The following is a 21,751-nucleotide window of genomic DNA, read 5'->3' on the forward strand; positions in this document are numbered from 1 at the left end:
CTGCCCCGAGGAGCACAGCTGGCGCCAGGCTCGCAGTCGGATCCCATCAGAGGTGGGGGAGGCTGGCATCCTGCACACCTTCTCCTACCTCCAGCAGGAAAAGGTGCTCAAGGCTCTTCCATGGATCGGTGCTACGGCCCCCAGACAAATTCAGAGCCTCGTAAGCTGCCCAGGTGAAGCATCCAGCTCCCGAGAGCCGTGCACCACTGCTGTAGTGACAGCGTTTTCTACCTCTGACTTAGAGTGGGTTTTGGCTTGTTAAGCAGGCAGGGGTGGACAATTAAAAAAAAACAAAAAACAAAAAAACACCTCTCATACTGCTTATGTTACAAATGAAAACCAGGAATTGAAAGTTAGTAATTCTGCCCTTAATAAATCAAGGTTTTTAACAGAGCTGATTTTCAGCAGAGTTGAAAACAGTCATCAATACCGTACTTGAAGTTTTAATTGCATAATCAAAGTAAACAACTGAATCTCATAATAGCCGTGAGTCCATCATTGTGAAAGAGTGTGTGTGCGTACAGGCGTATTCCTGTACTACACCTATTACAAGCACTAAGCCACATCTCCATCACAACATACTAGTTCTTGTGCAAGCCACGCAGGGACTTCCAGCAGCTCACAGAACTGAGCGTTGACTCACTTTCTGCATTTGCAGCCTCATTACAGGTGTTTGTTTTAAGGTCTGGTCATTGGCAAGAGAAAGCCACCAGCTCCAGTGGAAGAGAAACCCATCAGTAGATGCAAGTTGTAACACCGCGTGTTTTAATGTCTAATGGAGGGATCTCTACACGCAAACTTCTGTGGCTCTGCGGAGGTACTTCGGCCCTTTACAACACACGCAGTGCCAGTGACTGATCTGCTCTCAGATGCCCTGTGGAAGCAGAAGGCAGTGACAAAACTGGGAGCACAACCTGGGACCGGCACGGATGCTTGACCGAAATGGGCTGTCAGTGCTGGAGCAGCGAACTTCAGCTGGAGGAGCTTTCATCGGAAGATCTGTGGTATTCTGAGAATGCGGAATCGTAACCACACTGCTTGGACATCACAGGACTTCTTTAAAATGCAATTAAAAACGTTAAGCATAGTATTTCACATTCTTGTATGCTCTGAATAATGAACAAAGTTATGGTTCGGGTTTGACCTGAACCAGGTTCTGGCAAGATGAAGCACCTGAACACATTTGACAGCTTTAGGTGGCTGGGCCTGCAGGTGGAGTTTTCCCAAGTGAATAACCCAAGCCAGGTCTTGCTACCTGAATCCTGCAGGACTATGAGATATTTAAGGAAAAAAAAAAAGAAGTGTAAACAAGACACTTGTTTTTTCTTCTACATTTGTATCAACTAAATCCACATAGGAAAGTAAACACTCATTGACTGTGCAAGTATCCTTGTCAATCAAAATTTCTTTACTTCCACCAAAACCAAGAAAGTTTTAGACTTATCCTCACATCACAGCTGAAGTTCAGTGCTTGCATCAGTGCAGGCCTCCTGTACAAAGCCCAGGTTGCTGGGAGAGCTCTTTGTCAAAGTCAGCTGCTTCCCTTTCACAGTCTGCTCAGGGCCTTGGGTGCCATTAAAACAGCGTTCAAGCTTGATTTCAGCGGCCATCAGAAGTTTCTGGCATTCCCCTTTAATACAGGACACTAAATAACAATAGTTGAAATGTTCTGTGCACAAAGCTCCCCTGTACAAATTCCCCGGGTCTGAAATGCCAGGGAGGGCTGCAAGCGAGAGCCGTAACAGTCCCACGAACCACGAAAATCCACCAGCAAGGAGGAAGGTTCTTACCCTGGAGACTTGAGCACAGCGACACAGAGTGACCACATCCAGGAAAGAGAAAATTCTGCAACAGAAACAGAAGATACCTTTTGGTTATCCACATTTACAACAAAGAGAACATGGAAAAAAAGGAAAACAATGGGAAAAAAAGGGCTGGAGACAGCAAAACTTCTTTGCAAATCAGTCGAAAGCTGAACTGTGAAAAGAAGTGCAAACCTAGCAGTTAACAAATGAAAGCAGAACCAGAGACACTGATGTACTGGGGAGCACTGAACTTACACCCGTCAGCATTCGCTGACAGTGAACAGGATGAGCACGTATTGAAACAGATGCGTACAGGTATCATCCTACAGCTTAACATAAACGACTGGTTGGGTCAGGATATGGCCAAATAAAGTCACTTTTGGCTGTGCTGGCTCCTCCCTGACACGAGAGTAGAGCTGTACCCAGTGCTGCCGCTCAGCAAAGCCCATCCTCTTTAACAACCACGCTCCAAAAGCGGGCAGCGTGCTAATTACCAGCCAATAAATCAGAGCAGCACGACGGCCCGGTTTCGGCGCATGGCTTGCTTCCTATTTCTCTCACCGCTGTGCTAAACACGAAGTGTCATTAACACAGGGCTGGGAGGAGAGTTTTGCTCCGTAGCGCTGCGAAGCGACTCATGCAGCTGGCCGGCGTGCTGGCGTGTGTCAGCGTGCTGGCGTGTGTCGGCGTGGTGTGCTCCGTGCTCCGCCAGCCCTCTCTGCTACGCGTGCTCCTCTGCCGGGCACACCCCATGCTCAGGACAACACCCCGGCGCTGCTGTCCCACTTACTGGGATAAAGGAGTTAGGCAGTGAGACTTGGCAGTGCTAGAGTGGGGTGAGACGTCAATGCTTTTATCTCGGGCACCTCTGTCTGAAGGCATGAAGTACTGTGCCCATTTAAAGCTCCCAAATCTGTACCAATCGCAAATCTTTATCAATAGGATTGTTTTATGGTGTATTTTATGGTGTATGGTTATCCAGTCACGTATCAAAAACAGAAAAGGTGAAACAGTTAGTGGAAAGGTAGTAAGGTTTCATTCTCTGTGACAGCAGTTATAAAATCATAGGATGCAATGTTTTTGGAAATAAAGAATCACAGGATCATTAAGGTTGGAAAAGACCTCCAAGACCACTTGGTCCAACTGTCCCGATAATACAGGTGGCTACAGGAACACACCTGCACGTGTGCTTTGGTGTTTTAAACCTGAAGACCACCAGGGAGAAAAGGCAAACGTTATCAGATGTGAGCGTTACGGCTTTGGTGCAAGCAGTTTTGTTCCAATGCTATTCCACATTTCTTAAAACACTCTCGTCAGATAAAGTACGGCTATCCAGAAGAAATTCTGAGAATGAGCAGAGCCCCACCGCTCCAAAAACCTCCAGATTTTCTCAAGAGAACAGCGTACAGCCTGACAAGCAGTTGTTTGATACCCACAACACTCGATTCATCCCCCCACTATGTGGTGGGCTTGGGAGGGCGAACACAAGCTCTCCTACGTCCCCAGGAGAGCCGCCTGTGCTGGAAGAGCCTCCCGGGCGAGATGCTGCCAGCAGCGAGCTCTTTATATATAAGACCCAAACGCCCTGCACTAACGCTTACTGAAACTCTCCTACTAAAGAGGAAAGCCGTACGAGGTGCTCACCTACCCAGATATTTACAAAGAATGCATTTGAATAAACAGCACAAGTGCTGATAAAGTTGGGGGGAGAGCGCTGGGAACAACAAACACTGTGTGCATGCAGGCAAACTGCACTTTGTCCCAGAGATAAAGGAGGAGCATTACCTCGGCTTGTGCTACAGACCTTGGCGGCAGTATGCACGTTACTGTGCCGTGCACATCCACAGGCACACGTGTGCTCGCACACTGCTAGGTACAAACAGCAAAACAGACTTCCAAATTTTAGGAGAGGACAGGAGCAAGATTGAGGTGATGTTAGAGATGATTTCGTATGATGCAACCATGCGATTCAAGGTTTCCGACCTAGCAGGTACACACAAAGCACTTCAGATACACCCGCAGTTCCACACTCACTTCTCACTGCCTAGGAACAAGTCTTCCCTTGAAATAAACGTTATTTATGTGTGCACGTATGCAAGCGCTGAGGATTTATTTAGCACAATATGAACAAACAACAATACAAGGAAAGCCTGTGGAAGTGATAGAAGCTGGGGAAAATTCCTACTTTTACCCTGGATTCCCAGCACAGGAGCACAAAAACCACCTCCATGGGAACAGCGGCTAAGTCAATAACTAGGCACACTTCTATATTTTCATTAAAATCGCTTTCTCCATGGAAATCCCAGGCTATTAATAACCCCCTCATCCCTCTGTCAGGGCCAAATTCTTTTCTGCTTCCTGCTCCTCCCTTCCCAGCCTGCCCACACAGCAGAAGGGATGCCAGCACTGAACGCTTGCCCCTCACCTCCCAAGCTCACATTTCTGAGCTTTGCCAGGAGCTCCCCTGCTGCTGGAGGGCTCCTGGGACGCACAGCCCACCCTCCTGCTCGCTGTGAGGCTGAACTCTCCGAGGGGAAGGAGAAATTCTGCTGCTCCGGGCGCTGGGGTGGCAGCCCGCACAGCACCTCAGCAGAAAACCCACAGACCCCAACAGGATTTGGGGACTTCTGCTCTGAAAAGCCTGAGAGCATTTCTCATTTCTGCACTACTCTGATGTTTGCTGGGGAATATTAGCCAGTGACTCAGCAGAATGTGCTGCAAAAAAATCACTCTTCCAGCAGCAGGGCCACGCTGCTGCGTGGTTCTGCTGCCTCAGAGCTGGCTCCAGCCTCAGCCCTCACGCGAACTGCTGGGAGCAGCAGGAGCACAGCTCAAGTCCCGCAGGCACAACGGCCTCAAGTTCTGTAAAACAGCCCCAAGGACAGGCTGCTGCTTCTCCGAGGAGCTCCTGGGGAACATCAAACCACCCCAAATTCCACCACCAAGCTGCTTGCCCTAGCAGTGACCGGGCAGACGCCTTTGTCCAACACGAGTACAGCAAGGGGCATGAGCACTGGGGTTCTTTTCAGCAATCTGCACAGGATAAAGCAAAGCAAAGTAACCTACACAGTCACTTGAAATAATTACAAGCCTGACAACAAGGCAGCATCCTGGGCTGACAGGAAATCTGGATGAAAACCATCAGCTCCAGACACAGCAATAGCAGGGCACCAGAAAGCAGCCGTCCCCTTGGGACTGTTCCAAGGCACCAGAACCTTAGCAAATATATCTGCTGCTCTGCTCAGATTCTGCTTCTCTGGTGAAAGAAAGCAGAAAAAAGTAAGCAGCAGCAGGTTGAAGAGCGCTGCCTGAATAATGGCTTCCTGGCTCTGCCTTCGTCGGGCAGCAGGCATGGAGCTGGGCGATCGCAGCTGACCGCTCTCCTCTCGCCTTTCTGCTCATCGGAGCCAACAGTAAGAAAATAACCCTCACCGGTCACTTCAGCATCGAGTGGTGACCAAAGGTGAAGGCAGACCGAGCACTCCCAAGGGGAGTTAGACAGGCCTGGCACCACATCAGATCAAAGTATCCTACTGCAAAGCAGCTCGCTGCAGGCAGTGACGAGGCAGCAGGGCCAAGCAGGCTTTGGAACACGCTGCAAGGACAGGCCTTGCCCGAACAGCCCGGCAGCAGACAATTTAGCTAAAACACACTGCGGCTGGAGCATTTTTCAGGTTTCAACCTCTTAATCCACTGCGGATTTTGTAAGGGCTCCTCGCTTTCCCACTGCCGCTCTAATTAGATTAGGGCCAAGACTGATGAGGTGCCTGGCAGCTGCAGGCTCTGGGGTGAGCCAGCCTGGACCTTCACCTTCCAAAACCACCAGCGCCAGTGGCCCACTGCTCAAGCTGAATTTCTCTCCTTTCCCGTTTTAGCAGTGGGCTGACCGGGAGGGGGCACAATGGGTGTCCCCATGGCCTCTCCGCCACCTCCTCGCCCTGGGCAGATTCAGAGCTCCAAGCAATGATGCCAGGCAGAGGTCAGGACGTGGAGCTGGAGCAAAAGCTGCTTACGCCAGGAGAGGCCTGGTCCGGCCTGCCCACCACCCAGAGGGGACATGGACGGCTCCCGAGGCCACCTCACCCCACAGGCACAGCAGTTCAGCAGCCCCACGCCACGCTGAGAGCAGTGGGCACCAGTGGCGCCTCAAGGCCCAGGCCTGGCCGGCAACGGAGGGGACACAGCTGTGGGGCAGGCCATGGTGGATGGAAACCAGGGGAAGGGACCCAACCAGAGCCACCCAGAGAGGAGCTGGCAGCACCGAAGTAACAGAGACAGCCAGCAGAATTCTGCTTTTTCCTGCTCTGGCTTATTTTTAAGAGCATGAAGCTCATGCACAAGTCCCTAGAAGCCCAGCAGGCAGGAGCACACAAGGCTGAGGCAGGTACAGCAGTGTTAGGACAAGGCTTGGGGCCATCAGCTGGTCTCTGGCCCCAGGTGCTGCAGGACAGCTTTGTTTAAGAGTGCTGCTCAGACAAAACCATCGCTGTGTGCCAGCAACACGGCGGGCAGGACATGACAGCTGAAGCACGAATGGTTCCTGAGGTCGGCCTCGCGGGTGCTTTACACGTCCACCCCATCCTCCCAGTCAAGAGCGTTACTGGAGCTGCACACTTCTCTGTCATGGGGCGTGACAAAGACTGCTGTTCACCTCTCGCATATCCTCCTACTCTTTATTTTGCTCAAGTACAGCTTTCCACTTTGCAACCACATACATGAGACATCAATGCCATCTGCAGAACGAACACGCCAGAGAACAAGCCTTTACGCAGCAGCACTGCTTAAACACATAAGTCTTTGTTTTGTAGACAGCGATGCTCATTTACAGGAGATTCCTGCAGATAAATGCATCCAAGTTTCTCTTTCAAAGGCTGTACTGTCGATCCACACTAATTAATTTTCACAGTATGCTAACAGTGAATTCCAACTCTCAAAACTATTACTTATGAACTTTAACATTTATAAACTCCATCTCCTGATTTTCCCTAGGTTCCACACGATCCTGAGTGCTCTTCCTACAGCACGTTGGGATGATCGGTGATAGCAAGGCAAGACCCCAAAGCGTTCCCATGCTGCAGAAGTGCATGCACTGCTGAGAACCCAGCCACGGGTTTGCACTGACCGAGCTCCCGCGGGGCACAGGAGCTTCCCTCGCTCACCACAAATCCTCCTCCAGCCATCCAGCGATGTTCCTCAACGCCACCCAAATTAGGCTGATGCCCAAGTGCTCCCTGGTCACTTTGACCAAGCTGCCAGAATCTCACCCACACTCCAGCAAGGTCCTGCCACGGGGGAGCCCAGCGCCCGCAGACCGCTGCCCCCGAGGTCCGTGCACATCCTCAGTTAAACTCCGTCCCAACAGCCTTTGCTTTTTTTTTTGGCTTTTGGGTGAGTAATACTGGCATAGAAGTAGCTGAATCCAACTAGAGATACTGCTACAGAAAATAGAGGAGACAGTGTGGCCAAAAGAGAAAGTCAATATATTTTTTTCCTATTCACTTTATTTCACGAGTGAGCTAGGAGCTGTTTCTTGTGCCAGAGCTCTTCTCCCCAGGCTTTTATCGCCATTAAACGTTGACAGTGCTGCACAGTTTCTTGCAGCTCGAGAATTTTGTTCGTGTTAATAATTCAAGCCACCACCTACAATTGCGTGTCACCGTTTACAGTCTCGCATCTCAGCTCGAAGCACTGACGAGCAAGACTTTGCTTCAAGATGCTGAACGGAGGGCCGAGCCAGCCACACATCATCCGTCGTGCTGCTCCTGTGCTGAGAATGCAAGCTGCAAATCGTATGCAGGGGTGCGTGCGAGTGAAGGGCAGCACGGGGAGCAGGCAGAGCTGCATACCCGCATCCCCCGAGCCTCACCCCTTTGATCCTGGCCAACAGGACCATTCTGCCAGGTGCTGAACTTTTTATTTGGAATTTTTATTTAAACGTAGCACTTGCCAGAGATGGGCAGAATCCTGTTCTACACATTACCCTATACTTACATCTCTTTTCATTAAGGGCCTGACTAGTCCTACAGTTCTTCCATCTACAAAACAGGTGACCAGCAAATTAATTTAACATTTTAAAAACAAGCCCTAATAACATTTAGCATAAACTGCCACTGATGCAGACCTTTGATCTGCTTCTGTTTGTCCATGGCTTTGTAAATGACCCAATCCAGGCTCGTGATTTACGAGCATACCAGCAAAACCAGCTCCTGGCTGCAAATAACAAAACACAGCTGAAATACAAATCAAGAAGGCTTACCGAAGCAGCAGCTCTTTTGGAAGTTTTTTGTTGATCACAGCTTCGTCATTGTTTGAGAACATCTGTAAACAAAAACAATTCAACATTTTAGCCATATATTTTCATTAAGGAAACAAAACCTCCTTTGCTCTAGGGAAGAAACTGCTGGTTAACGAGGCCGTTTCCAGAGACATCAGCCCAATAAATTCTCCAAAGGTAAATTTTGTGCTCAACTCTTCAAACTCCTGGATTAGACCATAGCTAATATTACACCCCACGTGGTTTTTCAAATGGCCCCAAAACACTGGGTGGATTGGCAGATTAAGTATGAACGGAGAGTTTTATTTATTTGTTAATGTGAATGGTAATTGGTGGGTACTTGTGAGCTGGCACTGCCTACAGGAACACAGCAGCAACCACACCACTCTAGGTGGTGTGCCACAGCCCTGCCAAGGCAAACCTTCACGTTCAGTTCAGAACCGCGACGCAACGACACGAACAAGCATGTGGGGAACGGGTTGGAGGAAAGGGCAGCGACAGGAACAACCGAGCAGCTCTAAATCTACCAAATGGAGGCTGAGGATGTCAGCACGGCAGGGCTGGTTTCTGCAGCCCGAAAGGAAGCAGAGGGCTGATGAAGAGGAGCCTAATGAGGCTGCATTACAGCGCTCACACAGCTCTCAGGAGCCCTGGGGAGAAAGGCGAACAGAATTTCTTGCAATCCTGAAGCACGGCTTAGAGTGGCATGATCTTCGGTACTGTGTCAGGAGGAGAGGCGATTCTGGGAAAGAACTGTGTTCTCCAAGGACCTGAACCCAGAGCTTCGTTGTATCCCATAAGCTATTTCACGCAAACAAGCAGCAAAGTGGCCAGGGATGGAAGCAGTCCAGGATGGGACCCGTCCGGGATGGGACCCTCTGACCAGCTAAAGCAGCTCACAAGCTGTAAGAGCGCGAGAAACTTCTCTTCCCCAAGGAGTCCAAAAAAACAAACAAACTGCCAAGCCTCATTTGTTTCTTAAGGCGTACCAACATATATTTAAAAGACTTTGTATAGTCTTGCCATGGTGAAAAACCAAACAAACAGAAAGCCTCCACACGCTCCTGCCTGTGGGAGGAATGATTAGAGTGCTCTGCGAGCGGCAGCACCTCGCTCCGCTTGGAGGCGTGCCTCCAACATCCCCAGCACTGACAGCGAACGAGAAGGAGCTTTAATATTAATAAAGGTTCCCTTCAGCCTCCTGGAGAACTAAGAGCTGGTCCTCCTGAGCTACACACCTGGTAACAACTGCTACTGGACTACGGGCTGAGCAGGCTGCTTCCCACCAGCCGAGGCAGTGCTCCGAATCCAAATCAGTCGGGTTGCAGGCACACGACGCAGACAAAACCAGCCCCAGCCAGGTCACTTAAGTGGCAGAGGATCAGATTAAGAGTTAAAAAAGGAAAGTAAGGGCTTAGTGGCTTATGGGGCTCGGTGTGAGGCCCCGATGGGAGGCAACAGCTGCCCAGCTCCAGCAGCAGGACAGCGGAGCGCAGCGTGAGGAGCCGACGTGCTGCCGCGATGCCTTTGAGCACGGCTGGTGATAGCACAGCGGCTATCCCAGGATGATTCCACCATTACAGGAACACGACAATGCCCTTGGAGCCAGAGCGAAACTCGAAAGCTGCTCTGAACCACGGTTTGCTTTTTCCTTTTCATTATCTGGAGGTACCGAAGCGCGCTGCTGAAGTGGGCCGTGAACTCTCAGCGTTCCCTCCCCAAATGTCACGCAGACGAGAGGTGTCGTTCTCCCCCGCAGACGCTTTTAGCGCTTCCCACCAGCAGATATCACAAGTTAGCAAGTCCTAAATGGCCCACGAGACGACGGGCGACTTCTCAGCCCCTTTTGCAGATTAACCAGGAGGGAAGCGCTGCCGCTGCCCGGCTGAGGCACACCACGGGGCCTGGCAGCAGCACGTCCCGTGCCCGCGGGTCCCCTGCCGCACCGGGATGGGATCCATGGTGCTGAGCTCTGGGATCCCATCGTCATTAGGTGGCTTGCTTGATCAGCTGGGAAACGGAGGAAATTCTGGAGAAAGCGCTAACGAAAGAGCAACGCAGAGGCAGGGGAATGATTCATGGGAAAATGAGTGTGATTCTTCTGCCCCCAGTTACAAGAACAATAGTAAATAGGCCTATCTGTCCTCTCCTTCCCATTATTGTCCAGGCCAAGTCTGACAACCGAGCCAGCGCCCTCCGCCCCCTTCAAAAAAACAGGGGGAGACATTCAAGGACCAGATCTGATCGGGGTCGGGCGCTTCCAAAGAGGAACCGGACTGGAAGAGAACAGGAAGCGTTAAAACAGACCCCAGCAGCAGCAAGGCCTCACCGGCACGGGCAGCACGGCTTGGGCTGAATTCCCATCTCACTGCAAGAACCCAGGCAGTCGCCGTGCCCATCGTTAGCCGGAATCGTCCATCAGGGATGTTCACAGGCAGCCCCGTGCTACTGCAGACAGCTTCTTGAATTTTTTTACTCCTCCGCTGTGGGGAGGACAAGAGGCCGGGCGAGGATGGGCTGGGACCCTGTGGCCAGCTCGGTGCACCCATGGAGCGAGCCCTTTGGGTGAGCTGCACAAGAACCAAGCGAGCCTGAAAATGTTAAGAGCCTATTCCAGGCTTCCAGGCCTTCAAAACTATTTCTAGAGACAAACCTTTCCCTTGACGTCCTTTAACGCCAGGTGTTATTCAGTAGAATAAGTTGTTCTTGACAGGATATAGAAAAATATACACTTCTCACATAAATTTAGCAGTCTGCATGTACCACAAAGCTCAGCTGCCCAGAGCTTTTCCTCTCTGGGCAGTCCCCACAGTGACGACGTACATGGGCCTGGCAGGTCAGGAGACTTTTGCCTGTGGTAGAATGTAACCCAAAGATTTATTTTCACGAGATTACCATCACTGACGCAGCGTCTTAACCTAAAGCAACGTCTTTTCTAGCTAGAACAGGAGGGACCGATCCAGAACAAACGCCGTGGAAGCACGCGTTAGGCTTTAAGGCTTGTGTTAAACCGGTACAGGTGGTGGTCGTGGCCTGCTGCAAGGCTAAGGGAGATATGTCCTGCCAAAACTCCAGAGCTGGACAAAATTCGAAGTGGAGAGTGCTGCAAATCCCAGTTATTTCAGATAATCTCTTCCTGGGATCTTCAGAGCCACGTCCGCAGGTGGCAGAAGGGCCGGTCACACACAGCACTTGGTCGGTAACAGTTCAGATTTACTCTTCCTGCCGCCCCCGCACCATCCAGTTCTTCTACCAAGGCTGGAAAACGTGCAGAACCCGCAGAGTTTTCCAGGGCTGATGTCTGCTGGCAGCAGCTTTACAATGAAAGATGTGCTACAGCCCTGCAGGTATTTGGCGCGCACGTTTCAGCGTCCTGTCAGTGGAAACGCTTCCCCCTTCCAACAGGGGCTCAGAAGGGAGAACGAACAAAATCCATTTAATTGCAACTTCAGTGTTCAGCAGCACCTCCACGAGCCCAAAGAAATGATGAAACTGGGAGATTTAATCCTTAAGTCAATCCTTTATCTAGCAAGCCAATTAGGACGTTAATGCACCGCTTACATTTACAGGGCAATAAAAGGGGAATTACAAGCAGGTGGCTCGGTTGAGTGCAGGTTGGTGCAGGCAGGACCGAGGTGCACCCCAGGTGCCTGCACGGCACGGTGGCGAGGAGCAGGCAGCCCCAGGAGCCAGCAGCGAGAAGACCATTCCCCGTCCGGCCACCAGTCCTTCACACGGACTCACCAGGTGCCCCCAAATTCAATCACCCTTTCCTGCTCTCTCGCACAGCAATTAGACGCCCCAAAGATGAGGACGCAGAGGTCAGGAAGCAAAGCCAGAGCTGCTGGGATGTGTTTTCGGGCTCTGCTCTGCCTCTCCCCAGGGCGCTGCCACCCAGCAGCACTCAGACTGAGCGAGCTTACGAACACAGAAAGGACAAAAGCGTCCGAAAAATGTCCTTCTTACCGCCTCACATCGAAGTCCCTGAGCACAACACTCCATTGTCTTTTTATTTTAGTAACTCTTTGCTTGCCCTTTCAGAATATTGGACGTTTTGCAAGCTGGCTGTTCCTCGGGGGAGTCCTGCAGCAGCCTGCAAGCGCCCCCCACAGCACCAGCAGGAGGGGATCCACCCGCTGAGAGGCTCTGCTGGCGGTGCAGAGGAGTTGCCATTGAGCACCGGTCATGTCAAGCACTCATCGTGGGGCACAGGAATCCCAACTGGGTCACGGTGTGTGACATCAGCGCAGGAGCAAGGTGACAGCCCTTCGCAGCCGGGCGTGCGGCGATGACAGCGTGTAATTACCGACGGCCCTGCACGAGAGACACCCAGGTATGCCCCGTGCTCGGCACACATGCAGAGAAGGATGTGACCAACAGCTGACGCAAGCCCCAAGTGAAGCAACCCGAAGCAGGCACGGATTATTTGAGCTGGAAGACAAAGCAGGACGTTGTGTCATCCCTGCAGCCACCCGTTGGGCCCCTGAGCAGCCCGGCTCAGCCTCGCTCCGGGAGCCGTACGAGCGCAGGACTCAGCCCCACACCATGCTCGGAGCCACCGTGCATCTTCTCCCCGTAACACACCGCGTGTCGTACCGGCCAGGGTGATGCTGGAAGCTGGCAGAGCCAACAGCTCCTCCCAGGAAGCCCCCACTGCCCCGCATTTTAGACATTCCCACCTGGGAAAAAGAAGCTGCACTAAGGGAGGAGGCTCCAGCATCAGGCTGCTTCAGTCTGCAAGAGCGAGGACAAGCTCCTCCGCCGAGAGCGAGCTTCCTGCTCACTTTGAGGATTTTAAGTCTCTGCCCATCGAACTTTTGAGCTCCTGCCCCCCAGACCCACAGAAAGCCCCTGGCACCGGGCTGCCCCCTGCCCACGGGGGGGGCCTGGAGGAGGCGCGGGGCTGGCAGCAGGGTTCGAGGCTTGCCTGCAGGCGCCGCATCTGGCAGGGGTGCTGCTGTTCCCCTGGGAAGGGCTGGGCGTGCCCACGGGGAACCGGAGCTTTGGTTTTCCCTTTTTTGCAATCGGAAAAAGACACTTGAGAAGTCTTTAACGGAGTTGTTACAGCACTTACAGTTTACTGGAAGTAAATGAGGAATATTCAGCTGGAGAACACAAAGCACGTTTCATTTTACATTGCTCTAAATATTCCAAACATTTCTCTGTAAGCAACTCTGAACTCGTTGGCTGCATTTTTAGCGAACAACAGCAAACCCGCCTGACATACCAAAAAAAGACTCGCCGCTAGAACAGCGGCAGGGACATTTCTTTTCCCCAGAAAAGTGCAGATCAGACACAAAGAGATACCCGGCCGCCTTGCCTGGCGCTGACCAACACCAGCATTTCCCCAGCGCTTTGTTCCTGAGAAGTTTGCCCACGGAGGAGGCGAGGAGCAAAAAGGACGGAGCGGACGTGCCATACCCCAGACAGAGGCTGGGGTGCCCGGAGGCTGGAAGGCCAGGACCTACCTGGACACACACGGCGTGACAGCCTGGCACAGCAGGAATCCTGCCTCCTCGGCAAACCCCGGGGAATTCACTGACGTAAGAAGTAAAGGTTGGCCACGAGGACTCCTTCGCTCTCAGCCTGACCCTTTGCAGGACTCGTTCCCGCACAGAAGCGCCCACCGTTAGGGACACCGACGAGGTCGGATGCTCCATCCCCTCCGCGTGCTCCTCAGTGCTCCCAAATAAATAATTTATAACTAAAAAAATCTCCCAAGCCCTAACTCCAGAAGCATCTGTGCCGAGCCCAGCCGACACCTGAGCACCCGGCGCCAGCCTGGACGCGGACTTTGGACTCAAACATTTTTCTCCTAAAGCTCAGCGGAGAAAAAGGGACACCGGTTGTTGGGAGCTTCACGGAATTTAGCGCTGCAAGGGGCAGCAGAAGCACTCGTACATGGGACCGGGGGCTTTCTGCCCTAACGTTCACACCAGCCCAGAACATGGGGTGCGCCTGAGAGCCCCAAAATCCTGACCAGCCCAGGGAGCACCCGCAAAAGGTGGCACAGGCTCAGGTCGGTGCAGACGACGGACAAACCAACCCCCCAGCCCTGTGACCGCAGGGAGCAGGAGACGTGTCCGTCCAGGTGCTCAGCAGGAAATTACAGCTATAAATATTCCTGAAAGCAAGCACAAACACCATCGGCATCGGGTTCTCAGGAAGCGTTTCGTGTCTCGATATAAAGCAAGCACCGCAGAACAGACGCAGAATTTAAAAGCACACCCTCTTCAGATCTGTGAAATATTCATAAATATCATTTTTTAATGCTGCGATTTGTTTAGCAGGAACTGGTGCAAGACAACCTCTTCGGAGCAGCCTTACAAAGGAGGAAGACAACCGCGTGCTTCGCCGGGGCTGAAGGTGTAGCTGCTGCTTGGACCTGAAGCTCGGCACCCCCGGTCCACCCGCACACGCTGGCCAGAGCCTCCCCGGCCGCTCGCCAGCGCAGGAAATTAAGTGATTAAAACCAAGGCGGAAACCAGACTGCAACTATTAGGGGATAAATAATGCATCCTGGAAATTGTTTTTAAGCTAGGAAAGGTGGGGAATCAACAGTTGCCACCGTAAATTAGGGATTGCAAAGGCAGCTGGTGCGTTCTGCCAGTCCACATCCCTCCCCAGGCTGTGCTGAGACATTTCTGAGATCACCCCTCGGAGCTGCGAGGGAACTTTTTGCTGCTCTGAAAGGAAAGAAACAAAACATCTGTGCAAATTCATGCCAGGAGTTTAAGCGCTGGTGAGTCAGAGGTGCCCTGGGAGGTGCTGGGGCTCCCCAGCTGCTGGACCCCCCCCCCAAGAAGCCTAGAGGTACCGGAGGTTTTTATCACGGCCACACGGAGATGAACGAGCCCAGGAGAGCCACCGAAAGGCGGCAGGACGCACGTCACACCTAGAGCATCACACACAACTCGAAGGTAGTAAAAGAAAAAAAAAAAGCTGAGCATAAAAACCAAGACGTGGAACCCATTGTGTGCCTGCTTTGCAGGAAAAGCTCAGCAAAGCTCCGAAGCGACTTCTTACAGACGCTGCCAGCGTGCACCAACACCTCGCCTCTGGTTCTGCTCTTCTGAAAAAAAAATCCAGCGCTGCTACAGGGCGGAGGCACCCGCAGCATCACCGGCACGCTTGGGGTACCCCTCCAGTCCCCCCTCCCCAGCACGGGGCTCAGGGGAAGCAGAGGCTGGGGCAGGCTGAGCCTCGCCAGGGGCACCGAGAACTCGCCGTGCGGCAGAGAAACGCCGTGTGAGGCGACAGCCGCGGCTCCTCGGCACGCGCCGCAGAGCGCGGGGCTGTGCGCGCGCACGCGTCCACACCGGGGGAATTCTGCTGCCAGCCCGCGGTTACACAGCAAGTTTTATTTTATCCCATCCAGCTCCATCGGTGCGAAGTCTCCAAGGAAGACGGCTGGCTGCCGAACAAAGGCGCTGCCGCGCCGAGCTCCGCCACCGCGCCGGGGCAGCTCCCGCGGCACCGCCAGCGCCCGCCTGGCTCCGGCCACGGCCGTGACTAAGCAGCAACGAGAAGCTACGAGCTAGACCCCGGCCGGCAACGGCTGATTACGGGCTTAATCTCCCTAAAAATAGCTCGATGTGCAGTTTACTCGGCGCACGCCGCCGGAGCGCTTCGTCCTCACCGGCACGCTAGGGAGCTGGGCAGCGAGGAGCGGACGGGGCGCAGGGGGCGCAGCCTGAGAGGCACCCGCACCCAGGACCAGGGTTAAAATAATTAATGGCCTTTTTTTTTTTCTTAATTTGGCAGCGCTGGGAGCGTGAGAGCGATGAGAGAATCGGTGAAGCCCTACAGAAACGGACCCCAGAGAGCTGCCTGCTGCGCAGCCCCGGCACCGGAGCGCAGCAGGGGGCTGGCGAGGGCGCCGCAACCCGAGGGCAAAGCCTCGAGTCGGGTACGCAGCGCTGGTGACAAACTGGGGGACATCTGGTGCAAGAAACCCCATTTCGGAGGAAACGCCGGGCGCTACACCCTGTTGTACAGCTACAGGCTGCTGCCAGGTACCAGGAGGGCGCATTCACGCGCTTTTTGCTCATCTGGGTTGTTCTCCTGCCCCAGCCCCAGGACGGCTTCCCACAAACAAAGCAGCCCGCAACTGCACCCGAAAGCTCGCGGGGTTTCGGTTTGGGGCTGGAAGGCACCACCCGGAGCCCCCCGGGGCGTCCCGGCAGTGAGGCTGGGCAGCACCCGGAGGCAGAGGCTCGCGGTTCATCGGCTTCGTCCCTCCCAGAAGTTGTGCCTGGAGCTGGATGAGGAGCACTGACGGCGTCGCGGGCAGGCAGCGCACCCGAGAGCTGCGGAGGTCAAAGGCGGCTGGCATCTCATTTTAAATAGATGGCAAAAACAGCGAGAAGCAAAAACACCACGTACGCTGTCATCAGATGTGGTTCTGGGCGGCGCTTTTTTTTTTTTTTTTAAGCTCCATTAAAAACCTCAGCATCCTGCAAGTGGTCATCTGGGTATTTTATGACCTATTACATAGATTTGATTTAAAATGATGCTACTTTCTCACACACACCCTTTAAAGCTTTAAATATAGACGGTTGACCATAAAAAACAAACATCCAAGAGCAACAAAGGAGAGTATAAATACGACAAAGACTTCCTGGCTTTGCAGGGACGTAGCCGTGGCCATGAACCGCGCCATAAGACAGCCAGTATCACTCTTTATTTTTTCCCTTTGGCCACTTTAGCAGCTTATTTTAGCAGGTCAGCAGCTTGCTACAAATACCTTTTGAATGGATTTTTCTTTTACAGAGTCACACTTGAATATTCCAGGCTCGAAGCGAGCCCTCCAGCTCCCCGCGGGCGTACCCAAGCTCAGCCCGACTCAAACACCGATTTGATAAACAAATTGCTCGGCGCCCTGCCTTCAGCTCCGCGCTTGTGGCCTGGAGTTTGTTCGGTGCTGGCTTTGTCACCCGCGAGACGGTGACACACCTGGCACGAGCGCTCAGACGGAGCCAAGGATGGTGCCGGGGCGCGGGACGAGGGCAGGGGGCGACCCCGACAGCCCCGGCCCCGTACGCCGGCTGGATGGGGCCCGACGCCACCACCTTGGCTCTCGTCTCGGGGTGACTCAGATGGAACCCGCGGGGAGGTAACCCAGCAGCGAAAACAGTAATTACCTGCCTTGTGCAGGCCCCAATTAGCAGCGCCCACGACGAAGCGAGGCAGAGCCCCGCACACCGGCCAGCCCTGCTCCTGCTGGGCACGGCACGGGCCAACGCCTCCCCTGGAGGGCCCCGGGGGCTTCCCGATGGCCCCAGTCCACAGGAGACCACGGGCAGCGCCCCGCAGACCCCCAAAATGAGGCTGGGCCCCCCACGAACGAGGCCAGGACCCCCCCCCCCCCCCCGCCTGCAGACCAGACCCAGGTCCGGCGCTCCTCACTGCCCCGGTGTCAGCGCGCAGCTGGGGAGGAAACGCAGGCGGCGGCATTTCTGCCTCTTTCCTGCCGAGAACTCGACGCTTCCACCCCTGCCCGAGCTGCGAGCGGCTCCCGGCAGAGGAAGCAGCAGGAAGAGGACACGGGGACACGCGGGACACAGCGGCCAGCAGCTCCCACGGCCCCCACGCCGCCTCTCGCAGGTGGCGCAGGCTAAGGTCGGGCGCTCGCTCACCTAATCCTCCTCCGGGAGCTGCTGCTCCGCCTAATTACGGCCCGGACGCGCTAATTACGGCCGGGACGCGCTCCTGGCCGGCCAGCACAGAGCCGCCACGGGCAGGGAGCCCGAATCCTGCCCCCACTTAACAAAAGGATGCAAGGTTCCCAAAACGCCTTCCCCTTCCCCAGCCCGTTTTGTGGTCGTGGCCGTTCCCCCGTGCGGCACCGAACGCGGCACGGGGAGCGCAGGGGAGGAACTCCGAGCAGCTGGGACCCCCCCCCCCCCAGTCCCCAGTCCCCTCCTCCAAACCCCACGCTCCTGCCTAATCCTACAGCGTGCCCCGAGTACCTTTAGCTCAACGAACCCGCCTCTGGGTTCCGAACCCAGCTGAGCCCCTCGGCTGGAGCACGGGGCTCAGCCACAGGTGAGAGGTCGCGGCTTCTCTCTCCTTGCCTCAACTTCTACCCAACTTTGCAGGCAATAAAGGAACGCTGCGTCAGGCGTCTGCCCCAAGAGTCCCCGTCTTCAGGAGCGCTGGCTTAAAACAGGAAGGGAGGCATAAGGCAACACCGAAATAAAATAACAAACAGGACCGGGGAGCCAGCAAGAGACTGGAAAAGCTCGGACATCAGCTTTCACACCTCCCCACCCCGATTCTGCACTGCAGGCATCGACCACGGTTCTCGCCACCCACGAGCCACACCACCAGGCACCTGCTGAAACCAAACTGCTCTGATTCGAGCGTCCCCGCCGTGCCACGCCAGCAGCGTTTCCTCTTTTCTTTCGCCACACGCAGCGAGGCACCGCGGTGAGCCTAGCGCCGGGCGCCGCGCGTTCCCGCTCCAACAGCGAGGCGAGAGACCGCGGGACGCAAGGAGTTACCCGCTGCCCTGCCCGGGTCCCTCTGTTTACACAACCTCGTGGCTTGAAATAACAAAGCCCTGACCCAGCGCAGGAGCAGCCGTGCAAAGGGAACAAAGACGGCCCCAAAAAGGATCTGCTCCGCATCGCGAAGCCGAGCCCTGCGGAAACACGGAGGCACTGAGAGCCGGGATCCGAAGGGATTCGGAAAGGGAATTGGGGTAACCGAGGTTACGCAGCTCGGTTTTCTGAGCGCAGACGGGGTCATCGGAAGGCAGCTCGGGTTTGGGGCACTCCAAGTTTCCCGTTCTGCTTTCAGCTCACCTCATTTCACGGCAGGTCTAAGTCCGAGCAAGACCCAGGAACGAGGCGGGTCATTCGGAGGAGTCGGAGCTGCCCGGCATTCACCACCCTAAACCCGAGGAGAAAAACGCCCCAAAACCACGGAATTGATGCCTTTGTCCTACGACGGGGCTTCCACGGCCCCCGCACGTGCCCGCTCCTCAGCCACATCCCCGGTGTTTACTTTTGATTTTCCGCTGCCCCGTAAAGAGCCGCCCGCAGCCCAAATCGGCTCCTGCTAACGGGAGGTTTCGGCGTCTCCCGGAGGAGGCTGCAGGGCCGGCGCTCGTTGTCGTTTTGCTTTCGGTTAAGGACGTGGGGGAGACCGCGCGCGCTGCTCACGGCCTGGAAAACCCAACTGTAACCATTCGCGCCTGGCAGCGTGGCTCGGTGCAAGGAGGCTTCGCAGGGCAGAAGCTCCCTGCACGGGGACAGCCTAAAAGCGAGGATCCGTCCGCGCTGAAGATGCTGGCAGCCCGACCCCGAGGGAGCCCGCTTTTGTAGGGAGCACCACTCCTGAAGGCGTGCGGGTGCTCCCGCGCTGAGCGGCTCTTTTCTTGATGAAACCGAGCGGCCCTGAGCACGTCCGCTCCGAAGAGCTGCGCCTCGGTCCTGTTTTGGTGACAACTCGGTGGCAGCGAGGCGCCTGCTCTCCAGCTGCGCCCTACGCCAGGGGCGCGCGGATGAAATATTAAAGCCGTGGTGGGCACCAGGGGCTGACAGACCCCCCCCCCCCAAACAGGCCTGGGAAGCGCCACCCCCTGCTCTCGGCTCGGCTCCTAGGGCCGGAGCTCGGCCGGCACCGCAGGCGGGCACCGCACGAGGCAGAGCCCCCGCCGTGCCCGGCCCCGCTCCGATCAAAGCGCCGCCACCGGGAGTCAGGAGTCGGGCCGGGTGACGTTCTGCTCTTTGGTTTGCTTTGCTGCGGTGCGCGGCCGTGCTCTGAGGGGACTCGTTTGGGACAGGCTCCTGTCGGGCTGGGCGGGAGGGGGGCTCAGCCTTCCGTCCGAAACAAGTCCCTGTTCCTCCGGGGAGGGCTGGCCGCTCACACGCCAGAAAGCCCCCATCGCGCCGCCGTCCAGGAGCCCAGCCCCTACCCCGTCACCGTATTTTATCGTTACCAAAGCCACTCGGGAGCAGATTTTGGAACCCAGCAGCAGCAGCTCAGGACCCCGCTCCCGCAGCTCACCGGAAGACCACGCGCCCCGTCCTGGGGGCCCCAACCGGCCTCCCCCCGGCGAGCTGTGCCTTACCGGGGCCTGGAGGCTGAGCCTCCCGGGGCAGAGCCTCCCCACCGGCCTCCACCCCGAGCTGAAGCCGCCCCAGGACCCCCCCGACCACCGCTCCCAGTCCCCCCGCAGCCGCGCACGGCCGTCCCCATAAACCACGGCTCCCAGGCGCAGAGCTCCCGCTGCCGGGGCAGGGACGCCGCCAGCTCGATCCGGGAGGGCACGACCGAACTTCGGCCACGTCCCCTCCAAAAAAACAAACCCGTTTTTGAGGGCGCAGCCCAGCGCTCGGCTCTTCAGACCCAAACGTGGAAAAACCGCGTGCTCCAGGCAGGGGAGCCCCGAGCTGGCCGCTCACTGCGGGGTGCAGGGGAGGGGGTCGGGGGCTGCACCAAACCCCGCCGCCCGTGCCCACCCCGCGGGCAGGCCGCGGTGCCTCGTCCCGGGGGGGGGGGCGGCCACGAAGCAAAAGCCCGACAAACCCCACGAGGGGGCCCCGGGGGGGGGGGGGGGGGGGGGCAGGCTCAATTCACACCCCCAGCCGGTACCGGAGCGCTGCTTCCCAGCTGCCCACCCGTGACCACGAGAGGGGGGAGCACAGAAACCCCCCGAGACACAAAAGCCGCCGCCCCCAAACCGCGAACCCACAAATCCCCCCCCCCCGATCCCTCAAAGCCCAGGGGCGGCCGCCGGGGGGGGGGGGGGGGTGCGCCGAGCCCGGCCTGGCCGCGGACAAAGGGCCCGGAGGCCGCACAGGGCCCAGGGCTCGCAGGCGCCCCCCCCGCGCTGCTCAGGGGCCGCGGACGAAAAAATTACCCCCCCCCCACGACCCCCCCCAAATCCAACCCCCCCCAAAAACCCTTCCCCTCTCCGTCCTCCCCCCTCCCCCTCCCCCTTCCCCTCCCCGGCCTCTTCCCCCCCTCCCCCGCAGCCCCCCCCCCCCCCGATGACCGACGGGCGCGGGGGGGGCCGCAGGACACCGCCCCCCCTCCCCCCAGCCCCCCCGCGCCCCCCCCCCCTTCCCGCGGCCTCACCTCGAAGCGGCTCCGGGTGACCCCGTTCATCTCCCGCCGCATGGCGGGGCCGGGAGGGAGGGATGGTACCGGGGGGGGGGGGGGGGGGGGAGTGTCCCGCGGGGTGGGGGGGGTGGTCCCGGGGGTGCCGGTGCCTCGCGGCCTCCGCCCGCCGCCGCCGCGGCGCCTCCTCCGGCCTCAACTTCGACCCAAAACAAAAACACGGCACCTGCCAGCAACGCGCCCGCTCATTGGTCGGCGCGCCGGGGGGGGGGGGGGGGGGGCGCTGCGGCGGGGACGCCCCGGGACGGGAACGGGAGGGGGGAGGGGAACGGTCCGCGCCCCCCCCCCACGCCTCCCTCCCTCCGCGCGCCGCCCTCCCCCCCCCCCGCGCCCACCTACCCCGCAGGCCGCCGCGCCCATCGCGCCGCCGCCGGCCTCCGCGACCCGCGACCCCCTCCCGGTACTTCCGGGGGGCTGCGGCCCCCCCCCTCCCCTTCTCCGGTACCGGGGGGGGGGCCCTTGGGGCGCCCCCTCCCCCCCCCCAACCCGGGGTCGCCCCGAGGGGGCTGCGGGGGGGGCTCCGAGGGGGGGCGCGGCCCCG

The 21,751-nt window shown here is 56.6% G+C and overlaps 1 protein-coding gene and 1 long non-coding RNA gene across 9 annotated transcripts in view; one reads left to right on the forward strand and one right to left on the reverse strand.

Annotated features, from left to right (window-relative positions):
• FBXL20 (F-box and leucine rich repeat protein 20) overlaps nucleotides 1-21,655 on the reverse strand; it is a 37,180-nt gene extending 15,525 nt beyond the window's left edge. Inside the window, exons 1-3 of one of the 8 annotated variants that reach the window (XM_035572047.2) lie at nucleotides 21,550-21,655; nucleotides 8,062-8,123; nucleotides 1,791-1,845 (exon numbers count right to left, since the gene is read on the reverse strand). In XM_035572047.2, the coding sequence (XP_035427940.1) occupies nucleotides 1,791-1,845; nucleotides 8,062-8,123; nucleotides 21,550-21,570 (138 nt within the window). In that variant the 5' untranslated portion in view covers nucleotides 21,571-21,655. The other 7 variants (XM_050715504.1, XM_050715505.1, XM_050715506.1 and 4 more) reach the window with 7 other exon arrangements.
• LOC118261286 (uncharacterized) lies at nucleotides 15,370-16,537 on the forward strand. The gene is made up of 2 exons (XR_004782376.2): nucleotides 15,370-16,094; nucleotides 16,325-16,537. It is a non-coding gene; the product is annotated as an uncharacterized LOC118261286 (long non-coding RNA).
• Nucleotides 21,656-21,751: the final 96 nt, after the last annotated feature.

Source organism: Cygnus atratus, chromosome 25 (assembly GCF_013377495.2).
Source record: "Cygnus atratus isolate AKBS03 ecotype Queensland, Australia chromosome 25, CAtr_DNAZoo_HiC_assembly, whole genome shotgun sequence".
Classification (NCBI taxonomy): domain Eukaryota; kingdom Metazoa; phylum Chordata; class Aves; order Anseriformes; family Anatidae; genus Cygnus; species Cygnus atratus.